Genomic DNA, 27,260 nt, shown 5'->3' with positions numbered 1-27,260 from the left:
TGGAATGGCATATCTCTATTCATACCTATAGTTTCGGTCCATTCACCCCAGGTGGTAACGGACGCCGCAGCCTCCACAGGTTTCGCGGCAATTTTTGGCCATCATTGGTTTTCAGGACCCTGGCCTCAACAGATACTATTGATACCCGGCTTTTCCCAAACATCTGCCCTCTTTGAGCTTTACCCCATAGTGGCAGCCGCACAACTCTGGGGCCACCACTGGACAGGACAAACTGTAGTCTTTAGCACCGACAACCAGGCCACGGCAGACATCATCAACAAAGGCAGGTCCAAGTCCCTAGCAGTCATGTCCTTCCTGCGCAGGTTGGTACAACTGTCTTTACAACATCAGTTCAATATACACTGTGCATTTATTCCCGGCAGATACAACTCAGCAGCTGACGCACTGTCACGTTTCAATTATTCCTCCTTTTTCAATCAGGTTCCCGATGCCGATCCAATGTCGGCCCCTATCCCTGTCTGGTCACAACTGACCCTGGACTAGATCAACATTTACACGGAGCTACACAACTCATAAATCATTCCCTCTCCTACAACACACTTAAAGCCTACCAGACAGCTTGGAAGGCCTTCAACAAATTCCTCACGTCCTGCAGTAAAGGACCAACAGATATCAAGCAGGTACTGGCCTTCACTGCACACTGCCACACGCAGTTGGCCTTATCCTATAATACCATCCGGCTATACCTAGCCGGCATTCAACATTTTATGGCGCTTGAAGACCCCACGAAATCTTCACTATTCTCATCTCACGCTATACGAGCCGTTTTAAGGGGAATCCAGAAACAACAACCAGTCATCAGCACTAAGCGCTTGCCCATTACGGGACCCATCTTTAGGGACATGTCAACTATTCTGGCTACCTCGCCATTCGGTCTGCTCCGCAGCACGGTCTTACAAGCAGCGATATATCTAGCGTACTATGGGTTCATGCGCCCTGGCGAATTCACCTCTAACAAACCCACAGACCGAGTATTACGCAGACGACACTTACTTAGATACCAAGACCACTTCATCCTGCACCTCGAGGTCTCTAAAACCCAGCAAACGGGCTCAGGAGCGAACATTCACCTCTACAAAACCGACAACAGCTGGTGTCCAGTCGCCGTACTCAACCGGCTCCTGTCACTCCTGCCTGAACAACCAGACAGCAGTCCCCTTCTACCGTTCCCAGTTAAACCCTTAAACGCCTCTCAGTTTGTGGAACACATAAGAATACTTCTCCGCAATCTTCATCTTAACCCTAGTCAGTATTCCGGACACTCGTTTCGCATCGGAGCAGCCTCCGCGGCATCCCGCCACGGGGTGCCAGATCACATCATCAAAAGACTGGGCAGGTGGAAGTCAGCCTGCTTCGCCCGGTATATCCCCAACCCACAAACAGAGATGGCACAGGCATTCTCCAAATTGGCTCAATAAATAATTGAAAATCAATAAAATCATAACCCTACCTGAATGTTTTTGCCCCCTTATTTTGGCATACCGGCCATTAGACCAAGGCACACTTTCAGGTCCATTTCATATGCTAAGTCCACACTTTCAGGTCCATTTCCGATGGTAAGTCCTATCTTTACTGTAAGTGGTATTCATGTACATACCGGACATAGGGCTCCAACCATAAGTAGGAAGGCCAGTATGGTGGCCTGAATTTATGGGAGGAGCCCGGGGGGGTACTTAAGCAGCCCGCTCACCTGTGGTGCTTGTCGGTTTCCTGTGCGCGATACCCACCCTCCCATCCCCATTTCACAGCATTTCTCAAACTATTCATTTCATTCATTTCTCTTACAGAATAACCATTTCTTAAACCAGGGTATGCCCCCTTATTTTGGCATACCGGCCATTAGACCAAGGCACACTTTCAGGTCCATTTCATATGCTAAGTCCACACTTTCAGGTCCATTTCCGATGGTAAGTCCTATCTTTACTGTAAGTGGTATTCATGTACATACCGGACATAGGGCTCCAACCATAAATGTTTTTTAAATGAGGTTGTGACATGCCGAGCACTCAAATTTTAATGTGTGTGTTTTTTTTTTTCTTTAATCACTAGTGAATGGAGTAGTGAATACCATAGTACATTTCTACAGATAATGTTGTTTATCTTTTTACTTATACATGATGTATAAATATGTATGTAATGTGTTGTGCTTATTTCCTGGATTAGGAATTGCCTTTACTAGTGACTTGAACAGGTGGAAAGAGCTTCGTCGATTTTCTCTGTCAACAATGCGAACTTTTGGCATGGGAAAGAAGAACATAGAACACTATATTATTGAGGAGGCTCACTGCCTGGTGACTGAATTAAAAAAGACCAAAGGTAAGTGGGGAAAAAACTAAAGTATATCTTAAAAGTGGTAGTAAACTAATTTTTGTTATTTTTACCTACAGGTAAGCTTACAATAAAGCTTTCCTCTAAGTAAAATGAATATCTCTTAAATGTGAACCGTTTAGGAGATATTCTAGCGAGCAGCAGAATACGCTGGTGACGTCACCAGCACATGCGCTTTAAAGGAACGGCATACCTGTGCCCTTCCTTTAGAGCTCCGGCACACATGCATAGGAGTGACGTCATCGCAGCACGGCCAATCTAACGGTCGGAGTCCCCGAACCTGGAAGGAAGACTGGGTAAAGATGGAAGCCTCTGCAGCGGTGCGCCCCTGGAGTGCTTCATTTTATGGTAAGGCTTTCATAATGTGTTAGTATGAGATGCATTCTAGCACATTATGATATTGCCTTGCAGGTGGAAAGTTTTTTTTTTTTTCTTACAGACATTACTACCGCTTTTAGTAAAAGTTTTAAACAAAGTGGTGAGGGTTTGTAACCTCAGTCATAGATGGTTGTCATAGCAGTCCCCACTGGGGAAAGTCTCCCTCCCCATTGCCATTGACAACCAACATGTTGTCACCAAAACAGGACAAGAAGGGAAATCCTTCAGTAGGTGTTCTGGTGACAACTGACAAAGTATGAATATCTTTAACCTTTTCTTTATTTCCTGTTGTATTCATGGGAGAGAAAGTGAAAGAAGATCTTCCCTGTGGGAGACAGAAGGCGCAACAAATCCTGATAGGGTTTTAAACATTCCAAAATCTGTATAAAATTATATATATTTTGAAGATGTGCCAATTTTTAGGAAATACTCCAAAAAGGTGTTGAATGTACTTCTTATGCCGCGTACACATGACCGGTTTAACTGTCGTAATAAACTCCGACGGTTTCTCCGACGGAATTCTATTCTAGAGGTCTTGCCTACACACGGTCAACCCAAAATCCGACCAAAGTCTGACTGTCCAGAATGTGGTGACGTACAACACTTACGACGGGACTAGAAAAAGGAAGTTCAATAGCCAGTAGCCAATAGCTTCTGTCTCGTACTTGCTCCAGAGCATGCGTCTTTTTTGGTCCGTCGGACCACCATACAGACGATCGGTTTTCCCGATAGGAATTGGGTCCGTCGGAAAGTTTTAGAACATGTTCCATTTCTAGGTCCGTCAGATTTCGAAAAAAAAAAAAGTCTGATGAGGCCTACACACGATCGATATATATACGATGAAAAGCTTCCGTCTGACTTTTTCTGTCGGCATTCCGCTCGTGTGTATGCGGCATTAGGGACCAGGAAAATCTTACTCCTGAAAAGACAAAAAATTTATTTCGGGAGAAACCGTTCCAATATGGTAAATCCCAGTTTGTGATATTGATCATCTTAATATTTCTGACCAACCCTTAGGTGTTGGAGAGTGTGGGTCAGAACATCAATAGTACAATTTGCATATCTATGCATCAGGGTTCTGAGGACACAGGTTTTTAATTCACATATTTTTGTCTTCTTGGTTAAACTAATAGACCTACTGTATGGTGTGTGTGTGTTTTGTTTGTTTTGTTTTTTCAACCTCAATATGTAACTATCTAGTTTTGGGTTTCTTAGGTCAAACCCATTTTCGAAAAACAAACATTTGGCCATGAGAGCAAACGATAGTGCCATCATGTAATGACCGATAAATCGTTCAATGGACATAAAATAATCAGTTTTTTGTTTGTTTTTTCACATATACTTAGTACAAACAGTTTGAACGGGAAGCACATTAACCTTTCAATTTATCGTTCGTTGAGCAGAAAGTCCTTTGTTTTTTAAGCTCATAAACGTCCCAACCAATTACTGATTTGTGCCCATTAACTGTCCGAAAAACAAACAAACTGTCTAAATGACCAAATTTCGGCTAATTTTTTGTATAGTGTATGGCCAGCATAATTGTGAGTAGACACTTGCACCTCCTGACATTAGTTTTAGATGCTTCTGAGATACTGTATTCACAATTAAATCACAGGTGCAGTTGGCCTCCTTTTGACCTGCATTTTACCTGTTTTCACTCAGGTTTTGCTGTTTAAGGCCGGGTTCACACTGGTACAACAAACTCTTCAACATTGAGAGCTAATGTCGCAAGACTTGTGAAAATAAACGTTTCCCTATGAGAGCCATCTTAACTGGTCCAACACAAGTCGGTCCAACTTTGAAAATGGTCCCTGCACTACTTTGGTCCAACTTTGATCCTACTTCAGCCCATTAAAGTCAGATCAAAGTCGTATTGCCGTCTTAACTGATCCAACTTTGGCATGCAACTTGTGCTCAGATGATCTTGAAGGGGAACTCCACGCCAAATGTAAAAATAAACGGTGTGGGGTCCCCCCCAAAATCCATACCATACCCTTATCTGAGCACGCAGCCCGGCAGGTCAGGAAAGGGGGTGGGGACAGATGAGAGATTGCCCCCCCACCTGAACCATACAATGCCGCATGCCCCCAACATGGGGGGGGCGGGTGCTTAGGGGCAGGGAGGGGGCCCTGCCCATTGATTGTCGGGGTCTGCAGGCAGGGGGCTTATCAGAATCTGGAAGCCCCCAGATTCCGGCCCCCACCCTTATGTGAATGAGTATGGGGTACATACCCCTACCCATTTACCTAAATAAAACTCAGTACACAAGCTTTTAAAGTAATTTATTAAAACAGCTCCAGCGTCTCTTCTGATTTCTTCTCCCCTCTTCGGCTCTTCTCCCTCCTCCGCTGATGTCTTCTGCCTCTGTCAGTTCTTCTCCACTCTCTGCTGATGTCTTCTAGCCTGCTCCCGTTCTTCTGTCTCTGCCCACTGTCTTCTTGCTCTTTATCCAGGTCTTGTCCGCTGTCTTCTCCCTCTGTTCTTCTTCCGATGTTGACTCAATGCTCTCCCCCCCTGCTCTAATGCTGGGTGCGGTGCCACTACATATATTGGCATGGGGCAGGGTCAAAGGGTGATGTCATCCCGAGGCCCCGCCCCTTATGATGTCACCGCCCGGGGGCATGATGGGGCGGTGACATCCTAAGGGGTAGAGCCTTAGGATGACGTCACCCGATGACCCCGTCCCATGCCAATATAAGTAGTGGCACACCGCGCACCCAGCATTAGAGCGGGGGAGAGCATTGAGTCAACATCGGAAGAAGAACAGAGGGAGAATACATCGGACAAGACCTGGCAAAAGAGCGAGAAGACAGCGGACAAGACGCGGCAGAGGCAGAAGAACCCGGAGAGGGCTAGAAGACATCAGCATAGAGCAGAGAAGAACCGGAGAGGGAAGAAGAAATCGGAAGCGATGTCGGAGCTGCCTTAATAAATTACCCGTGTACTGTGTTTTATTTTTGACACTTTTTTTAGTTGAATGGGTAGGGGTACAATGTACCCGATACTCATTCACATAGGGTAGGGGCCGGGATCTGGAAGCCCCCTTGTTAAAGGGGGCTTTCAGATTCCGATAAGCCCCCACCCGCAGAGACCCTGACAACCAACGGCCAGGGTTGTTGGGAAGAGACCCTTGTCCTCATCAACATGGGGTAACAAGGTGCTTTGGGGTGGGAGGCACATGGCCCCCCACCCCAAAGCACACACCCTCCCATGTTGAGGGAATGCGGCCTGGTATGGTTCAGGGGGGGCGTTTGCTCTTCCCCACCCCCTTTCCTGACCTGCCAGACTGCCTGCTCGGATAAGGGTCTGGTATGGATTTTGGGGGTGACTCCACGCTGTTTTTTCGGCGTGAGGGTTCCCTTTAAAATCCATACCAGACTGAAAGGCCTGGTATGCTCTTGGAGGGGGAACCCATGCCGTTTTTTTTTTTTTATTTGGCGTGGAGTCCCCCCTAAAGATTCATACCAGACACAAAGTGCCTGCATTGTGTGGATCAAAGTTGGACCCCTGTTCATTGAAGTCGGACGGATGTCAGACTTCAAGTCGCAAGGCAAAGTCGGATCCACAGTCTTATGACTGTCGTGTTGTACCAGTGTGAACCCGGCCTAATAGACTTTTATTGAAATGCAAAACCTGCTTAAAGCTAACAAAAGCCCATTGACACAGACCCTTAAAGTGACAATGGGTTTACTTTAAAGTGGATGTAAACCCAATGTCATCCTTTCTAAACTACTGCCATAGGGGTTATCTATAAGGATATAAATGCCTTCTGCATGTATCTTTACCTGTCAAATGTCTCCCCTCTGTCTGTTATGAGAACCGAAAAACTGCAGATTCTCGTTGGATGGGTCTGTTGTCTGGAGCTCGGTGGGTGGAGTCGTGATGTCAGTAGACTCCCCGCCCACCTCTACACTCCCCTTGTCAATATGCATTTTCTCCTGTGTATTTCTTACACTGAACTTCTGCTATGATCTCTAAAATCCAGTGAAATGACAGGAAAGTAATCACATGACTTCAGCATGTCAAATCATGCTGAGGTGTGGAACAACCAATCCTTGCAGAGCTGCTGAAGAAAGGAGTGGGGGTGAGAATTAAAAAATAATGCATGTCTTAGGCTAGTGCACGAGATATGTAAATCACCTGTCACTCACAGCAAGGGGGAGGATTTGACAAAGTTTTTCTCTGTTTGTCAAGTTTTATCTCGCTGAACAATAAAAGAGAATTGCTCAGAGCTGGATTAACTCTTTGTGGCAAGACTGGGCTCAAATGATAGGAAATCTTATACTCTACATTATGACATAAAAAAAAAAGTTTTGGGGTTTACATCCACTTTAAGTTCTACATTTTTCCCTTTAAATCCTTTCCAACACAATATGATGTGTTGTAGCTTGTTGTACGTTATGTTGTATTTTGCTTACTTGAGTCATGTTTCTTTATCTCCCATATTCTAGAAACATTTTTTGATCCAAAACTGTTCTTCTACAAAGTTTCTGGCAATATAGTCTTTTCGATCATGTTTGGGCATCGACATCATTATGAGGATACTGAGCTTCTTGATGTTATAAACACTATGGCTGAAACCTTCCATATCATCAGTTCACGCTGGGGGCAGGTAAGAGTCATGACAAGCATATTAGGATTCTGCTCATAAACCGTGATAACCTTTTTTTTTCAGATGCAATGTGTATAATTTGATTAAAATACCCCTCTGCAGACACCTAACTGGTACCTAATTGGTACCAGGAAGTCATGCTTCCCCACAAATGTTCCTGGGCAAAGAACCAGTGGCTGTTTTTGTAGTAGGGAAGACTTAGACCAGTGTTTCTCAACCTTTTTGCCTTCGGGGAACCCTTGGCAAAAAGTTTGAGATCTCTGGGAACCCCTGGAAAAAAAAATTCAGATCTAAAGCTCATGGATCATTGGATCTGATCAGCAAGCTGTAGATATAACAGAAATAAAGAAACAGTATCAAATAATAGAATAGATATTGTAAAAACACTTACCTCCTTAATGTGAAACTTGGGCTTGCTTTTTTCTGCACAGATGCTCAAATCTGGGTCAAACTTGAGATAAGCACACACGTATTTCTTCTTCAACTGAAAGTAAACGATTTCAATCCTTGCTCTTGATGCTTGTTAAACAGGAAAAAGCTTGCTCACACATGTAGGAAGTAGAAAACTGCAGCAAAACATTCAATGCATTTCTGTAAATGGTAGGATACTCTTCTTTGACTGAAATCCAAAATTTGTCCAAGGATACATCATCAAACCTCATCCTGAGGGTACAATCAGACAGCAAATCGCAAATTTCTTCCTGTTCTTTTAAATCCAAGTTCTCTGACTGAACAGAAGACTCAGAGAATGGGTTCCTCACTCAATCATATATTTGTGTTGAAAGAGAAGGAAAATAATATTCCATTTTGCTCTGCAATACATCCAGGTGGCTTTCAATTACATTTGAAACTTGCTGGTATCCTTCCTCACTTCCAAGGCCAAGCAACAGAGGAAACATCTCCAGATTTCCTTTCACAACATGGCTTTTCCAAAGATTCAATTTTCTTTTGAATTCAAGTATCTTGTCACTTGAAGTCAGGATATTTTCTCCAGAACCTTGCATAGACTTGTTCAGCAGGTTCATATGATTAAAAATGTCAGCTAAGTATGCCAGTTTCTGCAGCCACTCTTCATCTTCAAAGCACTCAGCAAAATCTGACCTACAAATTTCTTGAAGGTACTTCTTTAGTTCTTCTTTCAGCTCAAACACTCTGTGGAGAACTCGTCCTCTGCTAAGCCACCTAATTTCTGTATGTACCCTGTTTCCCCGAAAATAAGACCTAGCGTGATTGTCGGTGATGGCTGCAATATAAGCCCTACCCCCCAAATAAGCCCTAGTTAAAGTCCTTGTAGGTCTTACTTTGAGGGTAGGGCTTATTTTTGGGGAAACAGGGTAGGGCTTATTTGGGGGGTAGGGCTTATATTGCAGCCATCACCGACAATCACACTAGGTCTTATTTTCGGGGAAACAGGGTAGCAGGAGATTTATATGGTTCTTCTTCATGCTTTCACAAAGTTTTTGAAACATTCTTTACTTAACTGGTCATTGTTTAATAAAGTTCACCATTTTTGTCACATCATCCAGAACACTTTTCAGCTCAACTCCAAGAGTTTTGGACATGAGCACTTCTCTATAAATAAAGCAGTGTGTTGTCACAACATTAGGATTTTCTTTTTTTACAAGTGAGGAAAAGCCTTTCATGGAGCCAACCATTGATGGGGCACAATCAGTACAGATTCCAACACAACCATTTCATGACAGTCCTTGGGATTCCAGATAGGCAGACAAAACATTAAATATATCTTGACCCTTGGTTGTTTCAGGTAGCTCTTTGCAGCAGAAAAAGTTTTCTTGCATTTCACCACCATTTTCAAATCGTACAAATTTTACAAGTTGGCATGCATTGGTGATATCAGTGGACTCATCAACCTGGATAGTGAAGCTGTTTTTTTTTTAAGAATATCACACAAGACCTCTTCAACATCTTGTGACATGTCATCAATACTCCGACTTATTGTACTGTCTGAAAGTGGAACCTTTTCAATTTCCTTTATTGCAGCTGCTCCTAGCATTTGATTTACAATCATTTTACATGCTGGCATTATTATATTGTCACCAACTGTGTGACTTTTTCTTTTCTGGGCAATAATTTCTTCCACCAAATAGCTTGCTTCCTGTGCTTTTTTACTAATGGAGACTTTTTTAACAAAAGCTGCACTTTGCTTGCTTTGAGATTCCAATAGCCTTTTGAAATAATCGGCACCTTTAGATGCCAAATGGCCATGGTTTTTAGTAAAGTGTCTTTTCAGTTTTGCTGGAGCCATTGCTGTATTTGTAAGTTGTTTGCCACAGATAAAGCACAATGGAATGGGACAATGTGGATCACCTGTCCATGAAAAACCCATAGTTAGGTAACTTTCACTGTAAAGGCGGACTTTTTTGGGGTCAAGCACTGTGCTGCTGGTGCACGCAAAGGACTCATAATGTTGTAATTCTTCCTCACTAGCCTTATCAGAATTTTCTGTAGTAGAGGATGAAGCTGTACTATCCTCTTGTACCTCACTCCTTCTCAACATTACTGCACCTGTCTCTGCAAGGCACAAAGAAAAAACTTTTTTTCTGTGAGCACAGGCACAATACTATTCTGGAGGTTACCAGGGCACAATGTAATGTGGAGGTCATCAGGGCACACAGAACATTTTCTGTATGCTCCGTTGACAGCAGAACACTGGTATCATGTATGTATGTATACATTTTTTCTGCATAGAAATCACACAGTGTAACATAGTACTTACAAGAGTGGTTGCTGTTCCGTCAACTGTGTGCTCTTCTGCTTTGGAAGTACCGCTTCCTGTAGGTAGGTTTCAGCCCAGTTCTGAAGCTGCAGTGTCGTCACCAGATTTGTAGAACAATCAGCCCTGCAGAAAGTGGTAAATTGGTCATGTTAGTAAAAGGACAGAGGGAAGACCCCAGGGGGTCACTATCATGCAGAAGAAGTATGTCTTTCCCAAAGAGGACAGCAGTACTTACAAGAGTTCTTGCTGTTCTGTCCACCACGTGCACTCCTGCTTTGGAACTACAGTACTGCTTCCTGTTGGTAGGCTTCAGCCAAAACTTCTTCAAACCGAAGGGCCTGCAAATTTAAGTCCTGAAGCTGCAGTTTCGTCCCCAGCTTTGTAACATAATCTGCTCAACAGAAAGTGATACATTGGTAGATTTTCCTGAAAAAGGACAGAAGGCAGAGTAGAGCCAGGAGATCACCAGGGCACAGGACAATGTGGGGGTCACCGGGGCACAGTACAAGGAGTTGCTTTCATCCACATGCAGAGCAGCGCAGGTAAGCTGCTGCAATATGCCTTATATCTCCAATATGCAATATGCCTTATGATCCCACAGAGTAGCGAAGAGAGCGGGAGCACGTGGCTGGATCAGGAGATGACATCCTGTCAGTGCTGAATGCAGAAAGGGGGATCAAAGAGCAGGGGCATGTGGCTGGAGGAGACTAATTGTAAAAAGGAGTTGAGATCATAGCATAGCTTTATGACATGTTATAATAAAACTATTATGAACTCACCTCCTGCTATATTCAGTCTGATCCAGCTGTGTGCTCCCCCTCTCTGCATCACCACTTCCATACACAGGATGTCATCCATGGCTTCAGTGACATGTTCCATCTCTCTGCTTAACCCCTCCCAGTCTGTCCATCACATCAGAGGTCCCCTAATCACATCAGAGCCCCCCCTTTACATCAGAGGCCCCCACCAGTGTCAGATCCCCCCCATCACATTACAATCCTTCCTTCACATTAAAATCCCCCCTATATACATGTGAACCCATCAGAGTTGCTCCTTTACACGAATCCCCTCATCACATCAGAGCTTCCACATTACATCAGAGGTCTCCCCGTCACATCAGACCCCCCCCATCATATCAAAGTCCCCCCTTTTATACAAGAGTTTTCTATCACGTCAGAGTCACCCCTATACATCAAAGGCCCCCTTTACATGAGTCTCCTCATCACAGCGGAGCGTCCCCATCACAGCAGAGGTCCCCCATGTCAGAGGTCTCCCCATTACATCAGAGGCCCCCTAATGTCAGATTTCCCCATCACATTACAGTCCCTCATTCACATCAAATTCCCCCCCTATACACAGGAACCTTCCATCACATCAAAGTCACCCCTATACATCAGAGGCCCCCTTTACATGAGTCTCCCCATCACAGCAGAGGTCCCCCATGTCAGAGGTCTCCCCATCACAACAGAATCCCCCTTTACATCAGAGGCCCCCCATTACATCAAAGTCCCCCTATACACAAGAACCTTTCATCACATCAAAGTCACCCCTATACTTAGGAGGCCCCTTTTACACAAGTCCACCATATTACATTGAAGCCTCTCCATTGCATCAGAGGCCCCCCATCACATAGAGCCCAATCCTAAACCCCCCAGTCGTACATACCCCCCCCTCGAAGAGCTGTTTGAGTAGGAGAGAGAGACATAGCAGCACGCTGTGTGAAATGTTCCATTGCATCATGGATTGTGTACTTGCTGGTATGGAGACCGATTTCTTATGAGTTTCGGGACGCCATGGGTTCCAATTACAGAGGATTCCTAAGATTCCAATTACAGAGGATTCCTAAGATTCCATCCTGGTTGTCCGTTGATAACATAAGCCTGTTTGACTCATAGAACGTATGTTCTTTTGAGTTCAAACCATCCGGTAAGCTTACATCTGCCTTGGCGGTGGCTTTACTGCACTGGTGTGTTCAGTTTTCACCCATTATGTTGGATGTCAATGCGGTGATTAGGATCTTCAATTTCTTTAATATACACTGTGGACTTTAAATATTTGCACGGACTCATTTATTTAATTTGTTATATATATTTTTCATTAATATACATGGCACTTATCACACGTGGTATTTTTTGTGATTTTTTTTTTTATATTGCGCTACCCATCATGGTTTGTAGATTTATATAATTTGATTCACAGGGATTTTGTGATTCTGATAATGGTTGGGTTATGTTAACCAACTCAAACACTTTAGCGCTACACTTATACACTCTTGAGGACATGGTAAGGGAGCCTGCATACACAGACCACCCTCTCCAACTGTCAGAAATGACACAGATAGCGGCAGATATAAAAAAATACCTTCTCCCCTGCTATCACTGACTTAAAAGCTGATCATGTAGCCCTGTCTGACCATATATCTCATACAGAGAGAGCATATGTCAAAAGGGATAGAGCAGTGGAGCATTTCGAGACGGCGGTCTCATCCCACACCACTCATTTAATTCTGATTAACAGGCATTTGGAGGACCTTAATAACAGAGGAAGGAGGCAGAACATCAGGGTTAGGGGGATCCCTGAAACAATGGAGCCATCCCAGATTAAGCAAGCTCTCCAGGTTGAACTTCTCGATCACTCTAAACGAATTAAATAAATTAAATAAAGATATGTGGCGCTATTCCATCAATCAGTAACAACAATAGAAATGTAAGATGTAATGGGCAGAACAAACCCCACCTTCTACAATAAATGTCCGGAGAAAGTACCCAATAGCTTGACAATAAATGTCACCATACACGAGTGGATAAAAAATATGGAGATACAGTTCTGAAGTATGGGACAAATAAAAAATATATATAAACAATTTGAGTGCTTGATGAAATATACCGGTCTCCCCTCATCAAGTGAAAAAAATTTTTTTTTTCTTCCAGTGTGAATCTGTGAATATAGAAAGCTGACTTCTCAAATAGAATACTCGCAACCAAAAATCATACATAAGTGATAAATCAATACCTCACAAATAATCACTGGAGATAAAAATAAATATTAATGATGACAAATTAAGTAAAGTGGCTCTTAAATGTGAGCTTGCGTATAAAAATATTTAAGTGACAAATAGTGCAAAAAAAAAAAAAAAAAAAAAATGTATATGTTCAGCAAAAAATGTGCAATATATAATAAATACCCAGATGAAAATTCCAATCATACCATAAAATAATAAATAAGTAATTAAGATGAGTAGAAAATTGATTATAATAGGACAGCTAATCCCACCACAGAGATGCTGTCCCAAACGGTGACAATTAGTGCAATGTAGTCCATACAAAAAGTGCAGTAGTGATGGGTGTTTTCCACAGCAAAGTCTTTAAACACAGTGCAAAAAGAATGTGCAGTGACTGGTAATTTTTCTTCTATGCACGTTCTAGTGCATCTCCCAGGTGTTTCCCCCAGCCTCTCACCTCCAGCAGCGGCCCCCAATGGGCCAAGTAGAGCGGGTGGATAATAACTAGGAGAGGATGTGTTTCCTGCAGCGTGTCTTTAAACATCAAATGAGTCTGTCTCTCATCCCACAGCTTCCAGCGCTCTCAGCGGTCCCAGCGGTTAATCAAGAACAAAGGAGAGGTCTCATGGTGCAGTATTAAAAACACATTTATTTGGAAAAAACGTAGTAACTTACATTAAAATATGCAGCAAACAGTAGATGTAAGCAAAGCTTCCGGGTTCGGCCGTCCCCGAGAAGCGTCGGCACCTGACTCCTCCTACCCACTCTAAACGAATGACACTGATCTAGCACCAGCATTTTTGCCTACTAATGTAATCCAATGTTAATTTATGAGCAGTAATATAATTTAGTATGTGGCACCATCTAGTGGAGGTTTGTAGAAGGGTTTGCCAAGATAGCTCGCCCACTTACTGAGCTATTGAAGAACCAGGAAGAAGTTGGTATGGACTCAGATAAGCCTGGAAACCCAAAAGAGGGGCCCAGAAAGAAGAAAGAGTCCATCCAGGACCAGTGGGCTCCACAATGCGAAGAAACCTTCCGACAGCTGAAGTGGAGCCTTACCACTGCCCCGGTCTTAGCTTATGCAGACCCTGCCAAACCTTACGAACTGCATGTAGATGCCAGCTGAGATGGGCTGGGCGGAGTGCTTTAGACATGTGCATTACGTTTCGAATCGAAATTCAGACAAATTTTTCATTATGCGGAAATTCGGATGCATCCGATTTCCAAATTAGAAAAGTAATGAACATCTTCCGGAATTGGAATTTGGTACAGAATGAATTTGAATTTGAATAGAAAAGATTAGAATAGAATATATTATATTTTTTTCTATTCTGTTCTATTGTTTTTCTATGCTATTCTCATTTTCTATTCTATTCTAATCTTTTCTATTGGAATTCGGTTTCATTCTATATGAAATTCGAATTTCGCAAAATGGTTATATATAGTTTACTTTTTCAAATTTGGTCAAATTTTTTCGAATGCGGTAGAATTTTTTTGAATTTGGTAGTTTTTTCGAATGCAGTTGAATTTTTTCGAATTCGAATACGAAACTAAACGAATCCCGAAAACGAATGTAACTAATGCAACTAATTTAACTAAACAAATTTAGTCAAATAACGAATCGAAATGAAACAAAACTAAACAATTTTTTTCATCCTGCACATGTCTAGAATGCTTTACCAAGAACATGACGAGCATTTAAGGCCCATTGCCTATGTGAGCTGAAGTCTAGTCTCTGCTGAGAGGAACTACCGTACTCACAAACTTGAATTTCTGGCTTTGAAGTGGGCTGTGGTGGACAAGCTGAAAGACTATCTGTATGGTGCGGAGTTTGTGGTCAAGACGGACAATAACCCCCTTACATACTTGCTCACCACTGCGAAGCTGGATGCCACTGGCCACAGGTGGTTGGCTGCCCTCTCGGCATTTACCTTCAGCCTGAAGTACAGACCAGGGGTTGGTAACCGAGATGCGGATGCACTATCAAGAAGACCTCACTGTTCTCAGGGTCACCCAGAAGAGTGGACCCAACTTACCACAGAAGGAGTAAGAGCTCTTTGTGAAGGGGCAGAACAGCAAGGAAAAGACGGAGCCAGAGCTGAAGAAGTCGGAAAAGTCTAGAACTACTCCCTATCACCCACAAGGAGACCCTCAACCCGAGAGGTTTAACAAAACTCTCCTCAACATGCTGGGGACCTTAACCTCTGGACAAAAACTACATTGGAGCAAGCACATCACTGCTTTGGTACATGTTTACAATAGCACCAAGACTGATGCTACAGGATATTCACCTTACCGGTTGATATTTGGGCGAGAGGCCAGACTACCGGTAGAATTAGCCTTTGGAACTTCCTTGGACCACACCTCAGAGACCTCTCATCGATAGATAGCCTATGAGAAGGCCCAAGCCACATCAAACGCCAGAGGAAGTAGGAACAAAAATAACTTTGACTTAAAAGTACGGATTCAGGACCTACAACCTGGTGACCGAATCCTACAAAGAAATCTGGGCATCCCAGGCAAACACAAGTTGGCTGACCACTGGAGGTCGCAGCTAAATGTATGCAGACAACTTCCAGGGCTCCCAGTGTATGAGATCAGACAGGAAGGGAGCACGGGACCAGTAAAAACCTGGAACTGAAACCACCTGTTACCCCTTACAGAGGCAGTCAGGATGACCTTGAAGGAAGCATTACCGTCTACATCCACTGCTGTGCATAGACCAGTAACTAGGTCTCAGCCTGGACCCTCAGTCACTGAAAATGGTGAGGAAGAAGAAATGGAAACAAGCTGGCTGTGGCCATCTGAAGTGTCAAAAGCTAAAGCAGACTTTTCATTTCACACAGGAAGAGAGGATAATGGGACCCTTCAACCAGAGGCCCCTGAGTTTGTGCCTCAACACAGGTCAATGGAAGACTTATGCCCCGTACACACGGTCGGATTTTCCGACGGAAAATGTGTGATAGGACCTTATTGTCGGAAATTCCGACCGTGTGTAGGCTCCATCACACATTTTCCATCGGATTTTCCGACACACAAAGTTTGGGAGCAGGCTATAAAATTTTCCGACAACAAAATCCGTTGGCGGAATTTCCAATTGTGTGTACACAAATCCGACGCACAAAGTGCCACGCATGCTCAGAATAAATAAAGAGATGAAAGCTATTGGCTACTGCCCCATTTATAGTCCCGACGTACGTGTTTTACGTCACCGCGTTCAGAATGATCGGATTTTCCGACAACTTTGTGTGACCGTGTGTATTCAAGACAAGTTTGAGCCAACATCCGTCGGAAAAAATCCTAGGATTTTGTTGTCGGAATGTCCGATCAATGTCCGACAATGTGTACGAGGCATTAGAGTAGTCTCAAGCTCTCCAGTTGGAAACAGAATCAGAGGGCCTTAATGCTGATGTCAGATCTGGAATACAAGAGGTAAAAGTGGATGTACCAGAGAATGAAGGAGTTGAAGAAAGCGTCAGTCTGCCTGAGACGCCAAAAACTCAGAGGAGAAAAAGAGTAATTCACCCACCAAAAAGACTGGTTTATGACACCTTGGGTGAATGCTCTGAAGGAACTCATTTTACTGCCAGAAGAAAATTCTGGGAAGCCTAGTCCTTCTACTGCTGATTCAGAAAAATTCATCCCCATTTCAACCCTTGACACATATGTACCAGACACCATGGTGTCAGCTGTGAGTGCACAAAACAGCTCCCCATCACATGAAAATTGGTGGGAGGCTCCTCTGTCGGTATTATCGCCTAGAGGCAAAAATGTATAATAGAAATAAGATTCTAAATATCTTTGGGGACCAAAGACTCAAAGCAGGGGGAGTATGTATTGCCAGCATTTTTGCCTGCTAATGTAATACAATGTTAATTTATGAGCAGTATTATAATTTAGTATGTGGCACCATCTAGTGGCCAAATTGTGGAATGGACTTTTTATTTTCCTATTTCAAGAACGTGAGAAAGTGTTACAGGAAGTGACTGTTTGTTTACATTCTACAATGATCTACCTACCCAGAATGCTGGGTGACCTACTCATGAACACTTAGCACTGAAATGCATCCTGGGTAGACTATAAAAAGGCCCCACGCAGCCATCTTAGGTCTCTTCTGGATGCGTGGCCTGCCTACAAGGACCTGTAAGGAGGTTCCCAGAGAGCGCAGCCTACACCTGCGGCGGAGCGGCGCGACCAGCGACTCTGCCTTGTACCAGTGAGCCGGAAAGACGGTGTGACACAACCAGAAAGGATCCAAAAAGACACCTGTCGAAGCCATCTGAGGGTCCCGGTTCATCTGGCAGAGTGGAGCGGTATAACGGCGCCGGCTGGCAAGAAGCAAGACCAAGTGCACCGGAGCAGAGCTGATTTGTTCTCCAGGCTTGGTTGGGTGAGAGGGCTGCCGCCCATAGTTCCTTATCGCAAAACTGCCCCGTTGAAGATCCCTTAGTGTCGAAACCGGTCGGGCTAGCATTTCTTGTATCCCACATTGCTTTTATTTTATACCCATTTCATGATCACTTTTATTACATTGGTACTTACCATTCGACCTTTTATTATTAATAAACCTAATTGGTTTTGACCTGCACCATTGGAGTCCTTCTCCTTCCTTCTGCTTCCATATAATTATTTCCTGGAGCCTTCACGCAACAACTTTGGAGACGGCTATCTGGCTGGGGAGTACTTGGAGTCTTCACGGATCAGGAGCTGAGGATATCACCTGGAACCGGTTCCCATTTACCTCTTGAGTTTTGTTGTTATTGACTACAGACAAGCTTCACACCATTTTTTTACGATTGGGACTACCTTCACCTGAGGGATATACAATTCGACACTTTTGTGGACATTTTTTCTTACACATTCACTGGGTCATATCCAGTCTAGCCAATATATATTGCTTTGGTTTTATTAGATTTGTTATTTAGTTTTCATTCTGTGATTTATTTACACTTTCTAGTAGCGCTACACTGTCACTATATTATCTACAGTGGTGGGGCAGATGAGCAGATGGGTGAAGTGTTGGGACAGATGAGAAGGTGATTCAGTAGTGAGACAGAAGAGCACGGGGATACGGTGGTGGAGCAGATGTGCTGGGAGGTACAGTGGTGGGGCAGATGAGAAAAGGGGTACATTGATGGGGCAGATGAGCAGGGGGGTTACAGTGTTGGGATAGAAGAGCAAGGGGGTACAGTGGTGGGAAAGATGTGCAGGAGATACAGTGGTGGGAGGGATGAGAAGGGGGTCCCGCAGTGGGACAGAAAAGAAGGGGATACAGTGATGGGAGAGATGAGCAGGGGGGGTTCAGTGTTGGGGCGGAGGGGAAAGGAGGTACATTGGTGGGACAGATGAGTAGGGGGTTAAAATGGTGGGGCAGAAGAGCAGGGGGAACAGAGGTGGGACAGATGTGCAGGAGGTTCAGTCTCGTGGGGCAGATGAGAAAGGGGGTTACAGTGGTGGGACATATGAGCAGATACATTCAGTGTTAGGACAAATGAGAAGATGGTTCAGTGGTGGAGCAGATGTGCATTGAGGTACAGTGGTGGGGCAAATAATAAAGGGGGAACATTGGTGGGGCAGATGAGCAGGGGGTACAGTGGTGGGACAGAAGAGTAGGGTGGTACAGTGGTGGGACAGCTGAGCAGGGGGGTACAGAGGTGGGGCTGATGTGCAGGGTAGTACAGTGGTGGGGCAGATGTGCAAGGGGTTACAGTGGTGGGGAAGATGAGAAAGGGGGTACATTGGTGGGGCAGATGAGCAGGGTGGTATAGTGGTGGGGCAGATGTACCAGGGGTTACAGTGGTGGGGCAGATGAGCAGGGGGGTTACAGTGGTGAAGCAGATGAGCAGGGGGGTTACAGTGGTGGGGCAGATGAGCAGTGGGGTTACAGTGGTGGGGTAGATGAGCAGTGGGGTAGATGAGCAGGGGGGTACCATGGTGAGATAGATTACCGGGGAGTACAGTGGTGAGGCGGATGTGCAGGGGGGTACAGTGGTGGGGGAGATGTACAGTGGTGGGGCAGATGTGCAGGGGGTACAGTGGTGTAACAGATTTGCAGGGGTGACAGTGATCTGAGGTGCGGAGTTGCAGTAATTGGGGCTGAACTGAGGCGTGAGAGTGCAGGATGTTAATTTCTTTTTTTACATCAAAGTTTATTGTGAAAGAAATAACAAAAGATGCATCCGTGGAGTCGCAGCTCCACATGGTATTATACAGTGTTAGATTGACATCAGAAACATCATTGTACATCAGTTACATTGCAGGAATTGGTATCAATTGTTTAAACTTGTACAACTGTAAAACTTAATAAAGCATATATCAATGAATAACATTCATGAATTCTGTGTTGTTACTCATAGAAAAAGAATAGTTGGAAAGGGAAAAAAGAAAAGAAAGAGGGGGAAGGGTATTAAGTAGTAAACCTTCAGTTTAAATTAATTGGAATCACTGTTCCTCACTAGACTGTTTTTTAATATTTAGCTTATCATATGAAAGTTATCTCTCACCAGGACCTAGTTCATGACATCCACATATGCCTGTGAGTATTTGTATATAAGCCAAGGTGACCAAGTTTTGTGAAATCTTTCCACATTTTCTCCTGCTTGTGCGATAGTCTCTTCCATCTCGTAAAACTCCGTTACCTTATTTAGCCACTCCTGTATGGATGGAATTTTTGTAGATTTCCAGTACAGTGGGATGACCGCTTTGGCCGCATTTAAAAGATGTTTGGTAAGTGAGTGTTTGTACCTCTTAATGGGAAATTCCGTGACATGCAGAAGACATGCTGCTGCGTCTAACTTTAATTTTGTTTCTGTTATTAAGTAAATCATCTCTTTAACCTTTGTCCAAAAAGTGTTCAATATTGGGCACTGCCACCAAATGTGGAGCAATGTTCCTTTATCAGCATTGCAACGCCAGCAGGTATCCGAGTGCTCTGGAAACCAGGAGTGTAGTTTTACTGGTGTGGCATACCATTGAGTGAGTAATTTGTATGCTGTTTCCTGAGTTTTTGTACTCAGGGAGCATTTATGAGCGAAAACACATGCTTTTGACCATTGTGAAGTCGTCATTGGAATGCCTAGTGCCCTTGACCAGCTCTCTCTGAGATCCCTCTCCCCCTTGTCCTCCCCATTTTGGATCCAGCGGTATGCTAGTGATGTTACTTTGGAGATGGGTTCCTCTTTTTGACATATTGACTCTAATTCTGTTAGTGGTCTGTTGAAATTTTGTTTTTTTTGTGTTTTATTAAGGAAGCTGCGGCATTGGAAATAAGTCCAAAGCCGTAGGTCATGTAGTTTGTTTGTATGTTTTAGATCTGTGAAGTTCCTGAACTCTTGATTGTGAAAACATTGATAAGCTAATAGGGGATTATTTGTGTCGTTCACTTGGAGTGATCGGTTCCCCATTCCTGGTGGGAAGTTGGGATTATTTTGTAGTGGGGTGAGCGGACTGAGAAGTGACGAGAAGTTGGCGAGTTTCGTTAGTTTGTGAAAGATTGTTAAGGTAGTACCTACTAAGGGATGCATCCTCATCTCCGCTGGGAGACTACTCCACTGAATCCATGGTGAGTATTTAATTGGTGTTTGGCTCAATTTTTCCTCAATTTCTACCCAATCTTTAAACATAGAGTGGCAGTGCCAATCTATTATCCTAGTTATGTGAGAGGCCATATAGTACGCACGGAAGTCTGGGAGTCCCATTCCCCCTTTATCTTTGGGCTTGGTGAGTCTAGAAAAACGTACTCTCGGTTTCTTGTGAGCCCAAATAAATTTTGTTTGGGTTGTATGAAGCACTTTAAAAAAGTTTTGGGGAATTTTTATCGGCAAATTTCTAAATAGATACAATACTCTTGGTAAGATGACCATTTTACATATAGCTGCCCGGCCGAACCAGGATAGACTTTTTGAGTGCCAGTTTTGTAAGTCTAAACAAATTGTTTTCAGTAAGGGAGTGAAATTATATTCAAAAATTTGAGATAATTTAGGGGTCAGCCATATTCCTAGATATTTAAGCGCTGTGTTTACCCATTTAAAGGGACAATTTGATTGGATAAGATCTAATTTATTTGTGGGAATCGAAACATTTAAAATTTCTGATTTGGTATAATTAATTTTAAGGTTTGAGAGATATCCAAAGATAGAGAATTCTTTCATTAAGGAGGGGAGTGAAATATGGGGGTTCGTTATGAAGAACAACAAGTCATCCGCGTATGCCGCCACCTTGTATTCTTTTCTCCCCACCTCAAAGCCCTGTATTGCCCTTTCTGCTACAATCCGTCTGATAAACGGCTCTAAGGTTAGGATAAACAACAGGGGCGAGAGAGGGCATCCCTGTCTCGTCCCGTTTTTGATTTCAACTGTGTTTGAAAGGGAGCCATTGATCTTCAGCTGCGCAGAAGGGTTTTTGTAGAGCGTAGAGATCCAAGACATCATGTTGTTTCCCAAGCCAATGAACCTACATGTTTCTAGCATGAAATCCCAGGCCACGCGGTCAAAGGCCTTCTCCGCGTCCGTGGACAGGAGAAGGCCTTCGAATCTCCTCATCCCCGCAGCATGCATCGGATTGAGCGTTTTGATTACATTATCTCTGGTTTCTCTTCCTGGCATGAAGCCTGCTTGCTCGCTTCCTATCAGTTTGTGTAGTAAAGGTTTCAATCTGTTTGCTATTATTTTTGACATCAATTTCACGTCAAGATTCAGCAGCGAAATTGGCCTGTAGCTTGCGCATTCTGTTAGGTCCTTGTTTGGCTTGGGAAGAATTGTAATATGTGCCTTGAGGAAATCCACCGGGATCTCCCTGGGCTTAGACATGTAGTTCAGGGCCTTTAGTAATGGTCCCAGAAGAGTTTCCTGGAATGTTTTGTAATAAATTGCTGTAAAGCCGTCCGGTCCCAGACTTTTCCCTGTCTTTAGGTGTTTGATCACTTGTTGTAGTTCATAAGTTTCTATGGGATTCTCTAATTGGGTAATGTCTTCAATTGACAATGAGGGAAGTTTAGAGTCTATCAGATATTGACGTATGGCGTGTAGTCTTGTTCCTTGAATTGAGCTAGGTTTTTGTGGATTGGGTAAGTTATACAAGGATGTGTAATAATTATGAAAATGGTGTGCAATTTTTTCGGTAGTAATATCTAGTTTCCCTTCTTTTGTTCGTATGCCTGAGATATTTTGTTGTGTTTTCGCGTTTTTTATGACTCTTGCTAGTAGGCTACCCGTTTTGTTTCCCTGTTCGTAGTAGATTTTTTTCTAAAAAAAAGGAATCGTTTAGCTTTTGTGTCAAAGATCTGTTGGAGTGTTTTTCTATATTTTAGAAGTTCAGTTGCCGTATGTTCTGTCAGGGATTGTTTATGTAGGGATTCTAGGGTGCGAATCTTCTCTGTCAGGGATTTAATTTCTTTTTCCCTTTCTTTTTTGCGGTAGGTGCCCATTTTAATGAGTTCTCCTCTAATTGTGCATTTATGTGCTTCCCATAATGAAAGGGGGTTGATTTCTGGTGTGGAGTTAGTTTTGAAGTAGTCCGATAGTGATGTCGCTATTTGAGGGAGTGTAGTTGGATCTGTTAACAGTGCTGAGTTTAATCTCCATGTGTTTGTTTTGGGTCGGGGTTCCGTGAACTTCAACAGCATTGAGATTGGGGCATGATCTGAGAAGGTCTGTATCCCTATTTTAGCTCCAGTGACTAAATCTAGGTCTCTTTGTGATATAAAGATATAATCTATTCTTGAGTATCTGCAATGAGGAATGGAGTAGAAGGTATAATCTTTTCCCTCGGGATTGAGGAATCTCCACGAGTCTATTAATTGGAGCGAATTTAGTAATGTTTTGATTTGTTTGAGGATTTTGTATGTGATATAGGTTTTGCCTGTGGACGCATCACTGAGAGGATTCAATGGGACATTAAAGTCTCCACCCAAAATGATACATCCCGAGCCAAAATCTTTGAGTTGTCCAACAATTTTACGGCAGAAGGTGAGGTGTGCCGTATTAGGGAAATAAACATTTGCTAATGTAATAGGTTTGCCGCAGCAGTTCCCTTTCAGGAATATGAATCTTCCTTCTGGATCTATGAGTTTGTCGGTTAATTCAAAGGAAGCGTCCCTACTAATGAGTATGGACACTCCCTTGGATTTTGCTAAGTCATTCGTTGCATGGTATGCTTGTGTAAAGAATGAGTTTGTCATTTTGGGGATTTGTTGAGTTTTGAAGTGTGTTTCCTGTAAAAACACAAAACGTGGTTTACCTTTTTTGAGTTCCTTTAAGAGGGTCCTGCGCTTTTCAGGAATGTTCAGGCCCTTCGTGTTGTGAGAGATTACTGTAGGCTCATGTCCTAGGGATGAGTACGCCATCTTGAGGACTCAGAGAGAGCTGCCAAGGCAATAACTGAAGAGAAAACTGAAGTTACCAATGAGTTATACTTTACCCCTTAAAGGATATAGGAAGATGGAATGGAGAAAAGAAAACAGGAATCAGTACCCTGAAAGTAAGAGCACTTAAAAAGTAAGAGTGAGATAATGTAATCTCCTTGGAAACCCAGTGGGGCCAAGGTAATATGTTAGTGTCTCCTGACAGGAGAATCCTCTCCTGCCGAGGGCACTTTGTTGGGACGTGATTGGCAGCCGCCTAATCACTTTGGTTATTCCAACCAGTCAAATTAGATTTAACTGAAATAATACAAAAAGCAAATAGATGTAACACTCAAATAGTGAGCAATAACCGGCAGCAGCCGTAGTAAACATATTGTAAGCATTAATGGTCAACAATGCACCTTGTTAACTACAGTTAAGGAGCATAAGGCTTCCCCTGATCACTTTGACCCAGATGACTTTATAGATAAATAGAGATGTCGATGAGATTTCGATCATTTCTCTGTTCTTGCAGAGAGATTTCATGGCCCCCCTTCAGGCAGGGGTATCATCTTATCATTTTCCCTTTGAGGAAGGATTTGGGTTAAATCTAAAATTTGCATTTTTATTTTGCTTTAATTTTTTTTTTTTTTTTTTTTTTTTTTTTTTTTATATTAATTTTAAAGATATTTCTTTCATCGACATCTCTACAATTAATGCTTGCTGTAGTGAGATATTGATAATTGTGCTTCAAAAACTGCATATACCCATTAGTATTAGCTATGCCAGTACGTTTGCCTTGCAACCATATTTTATCTGTAGCAATGGCCTAGGCCATCATGGGGGGTAAAAGCAACAGTCCCCATAAACTTAAATTCCTACTCAAACTGCTGAGCTGTATGAACTGGTACTTAGTGTATTGTTGATTCTTGGTGTGAAGTTCCTTTCTGCCAAAGAAATCGAACCAGCCAAGGTGTTTCATAATGTGGATGTCAGCAAGTATTATTTTTGGGGTCAGCGTTCAAAGTGTCATTTCAGGAAGGATGCTCGTCTTCTTCTATGTGTTATGTGGTTTTCTGTAGGCATTTTCAGGCTTCTTCAGAGCCCCTTGAAGTGTGAGGTCTGTTATTTGGGGTCCCCGCCTGTGAACCTCCAGAGCGTGCTGATTTCATCTTCTTAGAGATGCGTTTTTCCGGCGATGAGAAGGGGGATCTTTCAAGTGGGGGTAGCATGAATTCCTGATACCACTCTGGCAATTCTACCTGTTCCAGATGTAACGCTTGGCAAAATTCTGGTAGATCCTCTGGTGATCGCAGGATGTGCTGTTTTCCATTTTGGTTCACTAAGAGTGCGAATGGGAATCGCCATGAGTAACGGAGATCCTTTTCTCTCAGCTTGTCTAGTAATGGTCTGAGAGCTCTGCGGTTCTTCAAAGTGATCTGAGACAGATCATGAAATAGCATGATGGTTTCACCATTAAAGACTATCTGATCATTCCTGCGAGCTTTCCTCATGATGTCTTCTTTTAAAGCAAAGTTCTGTAAACAGCATATGATGTCCCTTGGTGGCATGTTGTCAGGACCTCTTGCTCTGAGTGCTCTGTGAGCCCTTACAAATTCAATGTCCGTCTCCTCTGGTCTTTCTAGCAAGCTGTTAAAAACCCTCTGCAAAGCTGGGGCTATTTGATCAGTCTCCACGGTCTCTGGGATCCCCCGCACCCTAATATTGTTCCTTCTGCCTCTGTTATCCAAATCTTCGAGGTGTTTGTTAATCTCTATGAGTTGTTGGGACTGTGTCTGTGTAACTTTGTCCAGGCGGTGTAAGGCCTTATCCCTGCATCTGCCTGCGTGCTCTGCCGTGGCCATCTTGTCTGTGAGGATCAGCATGCTGGATTTTAGATCCGTTATCGCCGCCGAAAAGGTGGCTTTTATGTCAGCTGCAAAGCCTGACATGCCTGCATATGTCAGAGGGAGGTCGGAGTGGGGTGTAATCCTACCGTTCTCCTCAGCCGCTGATTGAGAGTCCTCACTGAAGTCGTCCTCCATTACATGCGGCGGCGCCATCTTGGCTCCTAACAGGCCTTCTCGTGCAGGCGGGGGATTCCGGAACAGGTCTTCAATGTTCCTTCCTTGGTAAGCTGCCGATGTGCGGCGTGATCTTGTGCGGGGTGTCCCTGCGCTCCTCTTGCTCATTATCGAGTGCTTTGGGTGCAAGGTGACGGGTTAGGGCTGCCTGGATGCCGGAGCTCTTGTTTCAAGCGTCCATCGCTGTTGCGCGCCAAGCCACGCCCCCCAGGATGTTAATTTCTCACTACGAAAGTAGTTTACAGCATTTACTTTATAAAAAATCCTTTTCATGATTGAGATTGTGAAGTTGACATTTTTTTGTTATAAAATCAGCACGCTCAATTTCTTTGAAAACATTTTTCGACACACTGTGCTCAAAAGCTTGCCTACCCCTGGTTTATAGTCATCAATGCTTTTGGATGATTAATTGTTGCACTGTTATTTATATACATTTACTAAGAGTTTTGCTAGTTTGTTGCTAGTTGTGCTGCACTATACATATGATTTATAATAGCATAATGTGCTAGTATGCATCACTCCGGTATTCCAGGCCTTCAGAGCGCATACACTGGTGAAGTCATCGGCAGCATCCAAGATGAATATCTCCTTAACGATGCAGGTTTAGCGGATATTAATTTTACCTACAGGTAATCCTTATTATAGGCTTACCTGTAGGTAAAAATCACAAAGTGGACTTTACTACCACTTTAAACATGCATGTTACTCATTATTTGTTACTTATCATGGGATATCCAATGTACTTTCTTCAGGTGTTTGAAATGCTCCCCAGAATCATGATGTTTGTCCCAGGGAAGCACCAACAAATTTTATCCAACATGCAGAAGCTCCTGCAGTACGTGAAGAAGAAAGTGGAGAAGAACAAAGAGACGCTGGATCCATTGCACCCCAGAGATTATGTGGATTCTTTCCTCATTAAAATGGAGAAGGTGAATTCTAAAATCAGCGTAAAAATATCAATAAAATGATAGTCACACTTAAGTCTTGACATGTTTGGTATCTATTTACACCAGTGGTTCTCAACCCTGTCCTTAAGTACCCCCAACAGGTTTTGGGTTATTTCTCTTAGATAAAACAGCTGTCCAAAATACCAAGCCATTGACTCTGATTTAAAGCACCTGCGCAATATAAAGAAAAAGCTGCAAACATGGCCTGTTGCTGGTAGTGGACAGGACAGGGTTGAGAACCACTGATTTCCACGATGCAGCCTCATCTTCTTTTTTTTCCCCAAAAAAATCTGGGTAACATTGCCTTTGTGTGCACTAAAATTAAGGTTTGTGTGTTAACTGAACATATGTATTTGATAAATGTTTATCATTTTGTTTTCCAGGGTCCCTGTTTATAGAAAAGTATATAATGTTTAGGGGTTTAAACTAATCTTTAGGGCTAAATTGTGCATTTTAATCCAAATGCAAAAGGTGGCTCTGACAGTAAAAGAGCTAATGTGCACCTGTAGCCATTGTTTATGAGAGCGATCAGATGTTGTCTGTTGCCTATTGTAGAGTTTTCTCTTCACTTCTTGTGCCAAATATACAACAGGAATAAGGAAATGGTTTAAAAGTGAGAGGAAATCCCCACTTCATGCAAAATAGAAAGATTTTTTTCCCTCTGCTCCAGTTCTGACAGCAACTATAACATTTTGGATTTCCTTTTCACCTGTAGAACAACAAGGAGCTGCAAGGGAGCGCTGGAGAGGTGTGTATCAAGTCTGACATGCGCTCCGACCTTAAAAGCACAATTCGCATGACATGTCAAAA

General features: G+C 43.2%; 1 protein-coding gene across 1 annotated transcript in view; it reads left to right on the top strand.

Annotated features, from left to right (window-relative positions):
• The window catches only part of LOC141107689 (cytochrome P450 2B4-like), a 94,133-nt gene that overhangs the window by 64,051 nt on the left and 2,822 nt on the right, over positions 1 to 27,260 (top strand). Inside the window, exons 3-5 of the mRNA XM_073598592.1 lie at positions 2,185 to 2,337; positions 7,179 to 7,339; positions 26,256 to 26,432. Of these exons, the coding sequence (XP_073454693.1) occupies positions 2,185 to 2,337; positions 7,179 to 7,339; positions 26,256 to 26,432 (491 nt within the window). The remainder of the gene's footprint in view (positions 1 to 2,184; positions 2,338 to 7,178; positions 7,340 to 26,255; positions 26,433 to 27,260) is intronic.

Source organism: Aquarana catesbeiana, linkage group LG09 (genome assembly GCF_042186555.1).
Source record: "Aquarana catesbeiana isolate 2022-GZ linkage group LG09, ASM4218655v1, whole genome shotgun sequence".
NCBI classification, from domain to species: Eukaryota; Metazoa; Chordata; class Amphibia; order Anura; family Ranidae; genus Aquarana; species Aquarana catesbeiana.
Note: the sequence above shows the minus strand (reverse complement) of the source record. Positions and strands in the feature narration are given on the sequence as shown.